The 10761-nt window shown below is 35.7% G+C and overlaps 1 protein-coding gene across 2 annotated transcripts in view; it reads right to left on the bottom strand.

The window, feature by feature from the left end:
- Nucleotides 1-2754: 2754 nt before the first annotated feature.
- The window catches only part of FAM3C (family with sequence similarity 3 member C), a 54181-nt gene continuing 46174 nt past the window's right edge, over nt 2755-10761 (bottom strand). For both annotated transcript variants that reach the window (XM_027539146.1, XM_027539147.1), the window contains exons 8-10: nt 10286-10370; nt 5672-5798; nt 2755-5075 (exon numbers count right to left, since the gene is read on the bottom strand). In XM_027539146.1, coding sequence (XP_027394947.1) covers nt 4986-5075; nt 5672-5798; nt 10286-10370 — 302 coding nt within the window. In that variant the 3' untranslated portion in view covers nt 2755-4985. The remainder of the gene's footprint in view (nt 5076-5671; nt 5799-10285; nt 10371-10761) is intronic.

Below are 10761 nucleotides of genomic sequence, written 5' to 3'. Positions count from 1 at the left end.
AGATCAGATCAGATCAGTCACTCAGTCGTGTCCGACTATTTGCGACCCCATGAATTGCAGCATGCCAGGACTCCCTGTCCATCACCAACTCCCGGAGTTCACTCAGACTCACGTCCATCGAGTCAGTGATACCATCCAGCCATCTCATCCTCTGTCGTCCCCTTCTCCTCTTGCCCCCAATCCCTCCCAGCATCAGAGTCTTTTCCAATGAGTCAACTCTTCGCATGAGGTGGCCAAAGTACTGGAGTTTTAGCTTTAGCATCATTCCTTCCAAAGAAATCCCAGGGTTGATCTCCTTCAGAATGGACTGGATGGATCTCCTTGCAGTCCAAGGGACTCTCAAGAGTCTTCTCCAACACCACAGTTCAAAAGCATCAATTCTTCGGAAAGCATCAATTTTCTGTGGAAAATTCTGAAAGAGATGGGAATACCAGAACACCTGATCTGCCTTTTGAGAAATTTGTATGCAGGTCAGGAAGCAACAGTTAGAACTGGACATGGAACAACAAACTGGTTCCAAATACGAAAAGGAGTTCATCAAGGCTGTATATTGTCACCCTGTTTATTTAACTTATATGCAGAATACATCATGAGAAACGCTAGACTGGAAGAAACACAAGCTGGAATCAAGATTGCCGGGAGAAATATCAATAACCTCAGATATGCAGATGACACCACACTCATGGCAGAAAGTGAAGAGGAACTAAAAAGCCTCTTGATGAAAGTGAAAGCGGAGAGTGAAAAAGTTGACTTAAAGCTCAACATTCAGAAAACGAAGACCATGGCATCCGGTCCCATCACTTCATGGGAAATAGATGGGGAAACAGTGGAAACAGTGTCAGACTTTATTTTGGGGGGCTCCAAAATCACTACAGATGGTGACTGCAGCCATGAAATTAAAAGACGCTTACTCCTTGGAAGGAAAGTTATGACCAACCTAGATAGCATATTGGAAAGCAGAGACATTACTTTGCCAACAAAGGTTCATCTAGTCAAGGCTATGATTTTTCCTGTGGTCATGTATGGATGTGAGAGTTGGACTGTGAAGAAGGCTGAGCGCTGGGTCATATGGCAGTTCTATTTCCAGTTTTTAAAGGAATCTCCACACTGTTCTCCATAGTGGCTGTACTAGTTTGCATTCCCACCAACAGTGTAAGATGGTTCATTTTTCTCTGCACCCTCTCCAGCATTTATTTTTTGTAGACTTTTGGATAGCAGTCATTCTGACCAGTGTGAGATGGTCCTCATTGTGATTTTGATTTGCATTTCTCTGATAATGAGTGATGTTGAGCATCTTTTCATGTGTTTGTTAGCCATCTGGATGTGTTCTTTGGAGAAATGTCTGTTTAGTTCTTTGGCCCATTTTTTGATTGGGTCGCTTATTTTTCTGGAGTTGCTTGTATATTTTTGAGATTCTTTGTCAGTTGCTTCATTTGCTATTATTTTCTCCAATTCTGAAGGCTGTCTTTTCACCTTGCTTATAGTTTCCTTCATTGTGAAAAAGATTTTAAGTTTACTTAGGTCCCATTTATTTTTTTCTTTTATTTCCATTACTCTGGGAGGTGGGTCATGAGGATCCTGCTATGATTTATGTCAGAGAGTGTTTTGCCTATGTTTTCCTCTAGGAGTTTTATAGTTTCTGGTCTTACATTTAGATCTTTAATCCATTTTGAGTTTATATTTGTATATGGTGTTAGAAAGTGTTCTAGTTTCATTCTTTTACAAGTGGTTGACCAGTTTTCCCAGCACCACTTGTTAAACAGATTGTCTTTTCTCCATTGTATATTCGTGCTTCCTTTGTCAAAGATAAGGTGTCCATAGGTACTTGGATTTATCTCTGGGCTTTCTATTTTGTTCCATTGATCTATATTTCTGTCTTTGTGCCAGTACCACACTGTCTTGAAGACTGTTGCTTTGTAGTATAGCCTGAAGCCAGGCAGGTTGATTCCTCCAGTTCCATTCTTCTTTCTCAAGATTGCTTTGGCTATTCAAGGCTTTTTGTATTTTCCATACAAATTGTGAAATTACTTGTTCTAGTTCTCTGAAAGATACTGTTGGTAGCTTGATAGGGATTGCATTGAATCTATAGATTGCTTTGGGTAGTAAACTCATTTTCACTATATTGATTCTTCTGATCCATGAACATGGTATGTTTCTCCATCTGTTTGTGTCATCTTTGATTTCTTTCATCAGTGGCAATTATTCTTCGATTAAAAATAAGTAAATTTAAAAAAAAATCAAGGGAGTTTTGAGGGAAACAGAGATTAACTAGATACTGGCATGTAACAATCAAAAACCAGGTATGCAAAAGAAGAGTCACCCTGGGAAGGGACTTGCTGGGAATGCTTCTGAGTAATGCTTAAGAAAAAGTAAATTCTGGTACTTTATCCACTCCTCGTTTACATGCACTTATTGCTATAGAAGGCCCAATTGAAGAGGTTGAGTGGCAAATCTTTTTCCTGATCAACACAAGCAATTTTTCCCCTTTCACGTTCATTTTTAAAAATATTCTAAATGCATTTCTACTTTCAACTGCTTTCCTAACTGAACACGGCACATTTCTCATTCTTTCATTTAAAAATGGGGCGTGTCAACCAAATTGAATGAAACTATCATCTTTTTGGAGGGGTCAATTTATTTATAATATGTATAAACTAAGTATAAAGTGCATTTCAGGCTAAAGGCATTGAGCTTCATCTGGCAAAAAAAAATTACAAAATATCAGATAATTCATTTGCAAATGAACACAACACAGAAAGAACAATGATAAATTTTAATCAAAGTCAGGAATATAAAGATTCTGGCTCAATTTTTCTTCAGTTCCCCAGATAACACTTTTTTCCTACCGTCTTTACTGCATTTTAACAGGCATATCATAATAAACTTGTCTTGGACTGTATCTATGATTACAAATAAAAAATACACATCCATTAAGTCCTTAAACACCATTTAAAAGACCAAAGTGTCAATGCTAAGTTTCTGATTTTAATGAAAATTCTGAACACTAAGTGAGCATTGTTGCATTTATAATGCTGATTTTTAAAAGCTATCTGAAAGTAAAATACAGTAAAATTATTGCTTTCAAAGTTATGTTGACATAAACCATACAAGACAGAATTGAAACGATAGCAAACTGCATGAAAGCAATTAAATAACCAATCTTTTGGCATTTTACACACCTCTAAAGTGATCATGTTAGTCCTTATCTTGAAACAGAAGTCTTGTCATCTAGATACTTAAATTCTATCCATATTAAGATATATCCTGAGGATATTAGTGTGTTTAACCACAGGAATGACTTAAATTTTGCATGTTAAGCAGGACAATAAAACCTCAATGTGAAGTTCTGTAGGTATATTACTTTGCCAGATAATACAAAAAAAAAAAAAAATCACAAATGCAAAATCATGAATATTTATTCTCATTACTTTAAAAAAAAAAGCAACACTTATTTCACAATCCCTGGAACTGTAAAATAGCTATTTTTTTAATTTACAGAATCACAGGAAGTATTTGAAATGTTAAAATACACATGCTGAAAGTGATTTACTGTATCAGCACCAAAAATCTGAAAAGTTTACAAAAATTGCTTAGATGTGTAAGGGGCATTGATTCATGAATTACATTCAGTTTGAGGGAAGAAACAGTACCCCAAAACTCATTGATATTTAATAACTTCCAACTCAGTTTATAGCAAAATAAAAAATACTGCTTTTAGTTTTTCTTTATGTAAGGCATCTAAAATTTACATCCAAAATTGAAGTGCTGCCTTTTACTGTGAGTGGCAGTTTGTTGATTACATTTTTTATGTTCCAGTTTAAGATATTTCACACATAATATTTAATGCCCTAAAAATATTTTAAGAAACTTGAGTCATTTTTTGAACATCTGAAGCTAACAAAAAAGTTGGATTTCTTATATTTTTAGGTAGAATTGGGTATGAAGTCACTGTGTATCAAATAAAAGTATTTCTTAACTGTTAACAGTCCCAATCACTTCATTAAGACTTTTTTATTGATAAATAAATATGTTGTTATCTTTTCAGGCAAAAATTACTATCAGAAATCAGATGAAAGTAAATACAGAATCTTTGGGTTTACAATCTAAAATCATTGTGACATTAAAGTGCGCCTCTTTCCAAACCACTTGGCCAAGGCTGAGAACAATTAAATAAGGAAAACTTAGGCCAGTAAGGTTCTAACTGTACTAATATGCTGTCCTGAATGACCTACTAAGGCTGGGGAAGGGACCTGGCCAGATTCCTCAGCTCTGGGGAGTTGCCCCCTCCTGCCTCACTCTGAATAGCTTATGCAAAATCAAGTTATTCACACTGCTAACACAAAATCCATCAAGCTACAGTCCTGAATGCCATCTACATTTATATATTTACTTTGTACTGTGTACATTAAACAAAGAATTCTGTTGTGCTTTTCATGTATTTGATATGTTTTCTTATTTTATTTATAGGTTTCTTGGGAAGGGAAGAGAAAGACTAAGAAAAGAAATACAACAGGGGAGTCAGACTGTAAAGTAACATTATAGCCCAATATCTTTTTAATTTAAAAGATACTATCATCAGAAGGCAATATACATATATATATGTAAAAGAAAACAAAGTCTGCTCCCTAAAATCCATATCGTTCCATGATAGATTTTCACAGCAACTAGTATATATCAATATATTTTTCATATCTGTTCAGTTAGCCATTGGTATGCTTTTAGAATTAAAAGATGCCATTAGCATCATGGTCTGAAATTGTACCATTAGAGAGATGTGCTTGAAAATGGTTCAGTGATTTGCTCATTATGATGACTATTTACAAAGACAGCTATTTACGTTAGCAATAAATAATCCTGATATCAAAAGAGATAATGGACATGCACACACCGAGATGGCTGCATGCTCTTAAAATATTTACATGTAGTTTTTCTGGTAGGGCTTTCCCACTAACAGTGAAAGTGTGCTCCCTTCAGTTTTCTCCACGTCAGTCTTGCTTCTGGGGAATGCATCCTTCCATTTCCACAACTTCAGGCCATCCTTCATATTTATTTGTGTCCTTATTGTTCTTTATGTGCTGTTGGAACACAACCACAGTATAGTACTTTAGCAAACTGCATATCTGCAATAACATAATTAAGTATACTCATTTCAGTAACACTTCTATCAACATATAAATTAGTGTTCAAGATATTAAATGAGCAATGCTTGGGGTCTGGCATACAGTGGCAGACCTTCAAAGAGGAACTGAAAGAACAAAACACCACAGATGGTCTTTAAAGATCCTTTGTAAGTCAAATATAAGTTTACATTCTACTAAGTTCTAAAGTATATCTGTACTTCATTGATTCTAATATCAAAAGTTCAGCTAAAATTTTTAATAACCAACCTCCTAAAGGTCTTATGATACAAGTAATCATAGGCCAATGCATTGTCACATAGGAAAAAAATTTCATGTAGAATTTGACTTTTTTAAATTTTAAAATTAAAATAGTATCATGGTTATTTCAAATAACTGATTGCCAGGAACCTATGAAAAAATATGGAAATATATTATGGAAACATATTTAATGTCTGCTTTATCTAAGTTGCAAATAACTGGGATAGGAATACATAGTGAATGGTTTCACACAATTGCTGTTGCCCATTAATTATGAAGTCTGAGACACTAACCTGTTCAAAAGGGCTTTTTGTCTTAATGCCTTTTCCACCACAGAAGACCCAGTTGTCTCTGAAACCAAGATGAGTAATAGATGTACTCCCCAGTTCAGCAATCAGCCGCCGGGCCTCATCATTGAGTCTTGAAGAAGAGAAAAAGAATGATACAGTAAACGTAGTGTACTGTATGTGGTCTAAGGAATACTGATACACTTACAATATTTAACATACAACCATGAAATAAATGAGAAAACCCTGGCTTAAATAAGAGAACATAAAAAAATAAATTTTATCAGAGTAACATTCCTACTATTTGAATTCTTTAATGATGAAAGTTATGAAATCTAGCAAATAAATTTCTAGCTTATGCTATTTAGAAGTACCTTTATTTGTGTCTTAATTTCACAACAACAGTTCATTTTCATTTACATTCCATCAAATAAAAATAGGAAACTGTCATTTTTTGTCAGTAGATACCTATTCAGGTTAATACAAGATCTTAAGTAGTCAACATCTTTGTAAAATTAAAAATCACTTCGAATCTCCACTAAACTCTTTGTAAATTACATTTGAGTAGAATTAAGGTAAGTGCTAATAGAAATCTGGATGTTTCTAATACTAGGTTTACTTATATCTACTTCATAACAGTAATTTTTGCCTGAAGAGATAATAACACATTTATCAATAGGAAAGTCCTGATTACTGATTGGGATTGATAACATTTAAAAAATAATTTTATTTGACATACAGTGAGTTTATACTCAATTCTACAGGCAAATATAAGAGACCTGACTTTTTCTGTTAACTTCAAATGTTTGCAAAATGACTCAAGTTTTTCAAATATTTTTAGGGCATTAAATATTTTATGTGAAGTATCTGAAACTGGCAAGGCAGTTCTCATGTAACTAACCTGAAGATAAACAGGATACTTTATGTTAAAAAAAAAAAGCTTCATGAACAGGACAGAGCTACATATGTCATTAGCCCTTCACAATTAGTCACATCCAGGGGGCAGTGAAGCTGTTTTAACCACAGCTTGGGCACTGCTGCCCTCCTGGGAAAGGTCATAAGAATCGGTGAGAAAATCAGGGGCAGACCTGGAATACTTAGTCTTTCAGATTCATAACTATATCAAGTGATGCATTTATAACCAAGGGAAATCAAAATAAATGAAATGGCTGTGCAAAAGGACCAGTGAAGTCTCAGCTTCTGAAGATTCTGACACCTTCACACACAACTACACGTACTTGCGTCTGGCTTTCTCCCCAAAGTGGGTCTGTAGCTGTGTTTCTTGTAATCGTCCTTACATGAATTGCTATCACTTTCATTCATCTGCCTATTTGGTAAGCAATTTCTGTAGTAGATGGACATCCCCTGAAAGTATTGTCTGAACTGTTTTCTTGCTTCTGAACAGTGTTAGTATGTCATGGATCTGCAGACTATTACATTCCACTCTTTAGTTTATTCAAATGTTCTACTGCTGGCCCCTTAATTAGAACTTTTTACTGGTATCAGCACTAGTAGTGAATTTTGCTGCTTTATCTAGAATAAATGGTGCAGAACAGAGGTCGTGCTTACTAGGGCAGCCTAGTGACAACCTCCTGGAGGAAGGCCTACGGGCTTCAGTCAGTTACATCTCAGAAAAATCACAAATTGCACCTCAGGGTGCAGGCTTCAGGGCTGCTTGTAAATAGCTGAATGTTAGGTTCACAAATGCCAAGAGATTGCTTCATACACAAAAAATGCCTTCATAGTAGGTGGTTATCCAAATGCAGGCCTGGCCCCCTGCCAGAAGTACATGCAATTTTTTCTTATCTAAAAAACTTTACAATTAAGAAATATAATGAAGGACAGTCATTTTTCCTTCTGCATTTCCAAATTATAGAAGTTGTTGTTTTGATCTGCATGAATAAACTAACCAATCTAGCAGCAACATGAAACTGAGCTTTCCATTTTGATTCTGCTCATCTTTCCTTACTTTCCCTTGAGAATACCCTGAGGTCCTAAGCAGAAAAGGATTACTACAGCAGGGCTTAGAAAGGCCTAAGAGCAAGACTGGTCCTTGGCTGGCTCTGGAAGCTTGGATTTGGGAAGGCTCCCCCATTCCCATAACTGATCAGAATGGCTCTCATGTGTCTAAACTGTGCAAACAAAGTAGTTTATACGAAACACCTACTTTCTGGCTGGGAATCTGGAATTTGGGGATGCATAAGGCAGATGGTGCCTCATGACCAGCTCCCAGTAAAAACCCTGGGCCGTGAGCTCTAATAAGCTTCCCTGGTGGACAGCACATCCCAGTGTTGTCACAATCTCTTGCTAGAGGAATTAAGCATGTTCTGTGTCACTCCGCTTGGGAGAAGACTCTTGGAAACTCAGGCCTGGTGCCCTGGTTCCCTCCAGACTCTGCTCTGAACTAGCTGCCCTTCGCGGATTCTGCTTTGCATCTTTTTGCTGTAACAAATCGTAGCCCTGAGTGAGCAGGTCTATAAGCAGAGTACTGAATTCCTCCCAGTGAATAACCAAACCTGGGGGTGGGCTTGGGCACCCATGCCATATGTCCCTGTGTCTAGCTAACTACAAGTTTATAACAAGACAACCTCCTCAACAATTTCTGAGCTTTTCTAATCTGCTTATGTAGAATTTTATTATTCCTTTTTGCTATCTTCTATGTAACTAAATAAAAGATGATTTCATGGTTCAAAGAAATGTTGAAAACCATGCAACACAGTCAATATTTTGAGTGCTTGATATAGCAGATGTCAAAATATCCCATTTCTTTAAAAGGCAGTGCAGTGTAACTAATACATTTATACACAGCATTAATTCTGGAGATATATAACTGACCCTGGAACAATCTGGGTTTGAACTGCCAGAGTCCATGTCTATCCCATGATGGGTTCAAATTAAGAAAAGGAGTGTGCAAAAATACAAGGCAAACCATGTTACTAATGACAACACTTTTAATACTACTACCAGGAAGACCTGAGTGCTCAAAATGAGATGAGGTTCATAAAACTACTAAAGGCCACAGAGAGAAATTTTGCTGCCAAGTATAAATAATGAGGGGATCCACTGTTTCAGGAGAATGATAGGGTATCGAGATCAAAACACAACTGTCTTTTCCAAGGAGGCAAACACTCTTTGATCAACATAAAAAGGGAAGAGTGGCTCAGGAATGTTCATAGTAAGTACTTTAAATTTAAGCCTCGAGGCCCACACGTGACACCCTTAATTTCTAAAGGAACTTGTTAATATAATCTTCAAGGTAATGTCAGTTATTTTAGAAGCATCATGGAAAGTGAAGATGTTAAGACGTTAAAAGTTAAATATTTCAGTTTTTAAAAAAAACAAGGGAATTTTTAAAAACAATAATTCAATAAAACTAAATCTAACTCCTAGCAAAATTTTAGAATGGATTACAAGAAGGAGATCCTGTGAGTATTAAAGAAAGAATAAGAAAAAAAAGAGAAAGAGTAGTAGGAAGGGGGCTAGATTAATAAAGCCATGTAAACATCATCTCATACTTTCAGCTTTATACGCAGTTTTGGGGCAGTAAGCCAGGGTATTATAATTAGCATTATCCATGAATTTCAAGAAGGCATCTGACAGTCTCAGAAAATTAAATAATTAAACAGCAACTGGACAGTATGCCTATTAGAGTACATTGGAAACTAAAAAGTAGTTTCTGCAGCTGGCTAATAGATGAATCCCTCAGAAGTGGTCTCCAGTTGGTGGCACACTGCCTGTAGTAAACATGTTTATCATTGATGACTTAGATTTAGAAATCTGAATGACTCAGGAGAGAGTACAAAGCCTAGACAATGGAAATCTCATAGGACAAATGTCAGCATCAAGACCAAGTGGGCCAATAACAGCAAAATTAAATTTAACAAGGATATATGAATATAAAGTCTTCATTCACATTAAACAAAACCAAGTTCTGAATGGGGAGAAGGACCTGACTTGTCAGTGATTAAAAAAAAAAAAAAAAAAAACCTCTGAGATCAAATGAAGAGATCTGAGACTTTAAGTTGACGAACACTGTGACATGACTGCCTAAAGAACATGAATGCATCACTAGTCTTCATGAACATTAACCGTAATTTCTCAAACATGGTGAGTGAGCACCTCCTCTGTACCCTGTACTGGCCAGACCACTTCGGGAACACTATGGCCAACTTGGGGCTTCATTTTAAGAGGGACAATGATCACCTAGAGAATGCCCAAGAAATGCAACCAGGAGGGTAAAATGACCTAGAAACTTAACATGATAAAAGATTAGAAGAGCCACTACAGTTTTAAAGGACTGGGGTTTCACAGGACAGACACACTTTGGGAAATGCCATAAGAAAATGGTACTAAAGAATATTATTGTCAGAGAAAACAATTTACAGTTGTTAAAAACAGAACATAAAAGAATATAGCAAACTTTATGTGCAATGTGACCCTAATTTTGCAATCATAGATGAATGATAATTACACAGAAAGTAAAATTTTTAAAAGTTAACAGTGTTTATCTGAAAGTTGGATTACTTGACTGTTTTATAAATTTTTTCGTTGAAAATGTTTTGCTTATGTTATTATAAATTATAGATCTGCAAAGTTGCATATATTTTGAAATTTACATACTTGGTTGCTCCATCATCATATGTTCCCATTAAGACTATTGTTCCATCTTGTATGGCCTTCAGAAACTCAATAAATGGGGCCACATCTGAAAAAAACCAGAAAGGGTTAAGTGTTTTTGTTTTTTTTTTTAATGACTAACCATCATGATAATCTCTTAGAACTTAACAGTACAAAAAATGAAGTGTTTGTAAATTGATAATTTCTAATGTAGAGAAACCAAAAGAGAAACAAATCTTATGAACAGGATAAAAATTAAGTTTCATATAAACTTAAAATTTCCCAATTCTGATTCACCCTGTGTGTGTTTCAAACTGATACTCCAGGGGCTAAATGAAAAATCCATAGCATGTTAAAGTATGACATGATTTCAAGTAAGAAGTTTAGGAGACAGGAGAAAGGTTCATGGACTCCCTGAGTATATGTAAAGTTGTTTGCACAGATACTTTTCTAAAAAAGAGAACTTTTATTTACTGCAC

This window comes from Bos indicus x Bos taurus, chromosome 4 (genome assembly GCF_003369695.1).
Source record: "Bos indicus x Bos taurus breed Angus x Brahman F1 hybrid chromosome 4, Bos_hybrid_MaternalHap_v2.0, whole genome shotgun sequence".
Taxonomy (NCBI): Eukaryota; Metazoa; Chordata; class Mammalia; order Artiodactyla; family Bovidae; genus Bos; species Bos indicus x Bos taurus.
The sequence above is the reverse complement of the archived record's forward strand: the minus strand, read 5'-3'. Positions and strand labels throughout refer to the sequence as shown.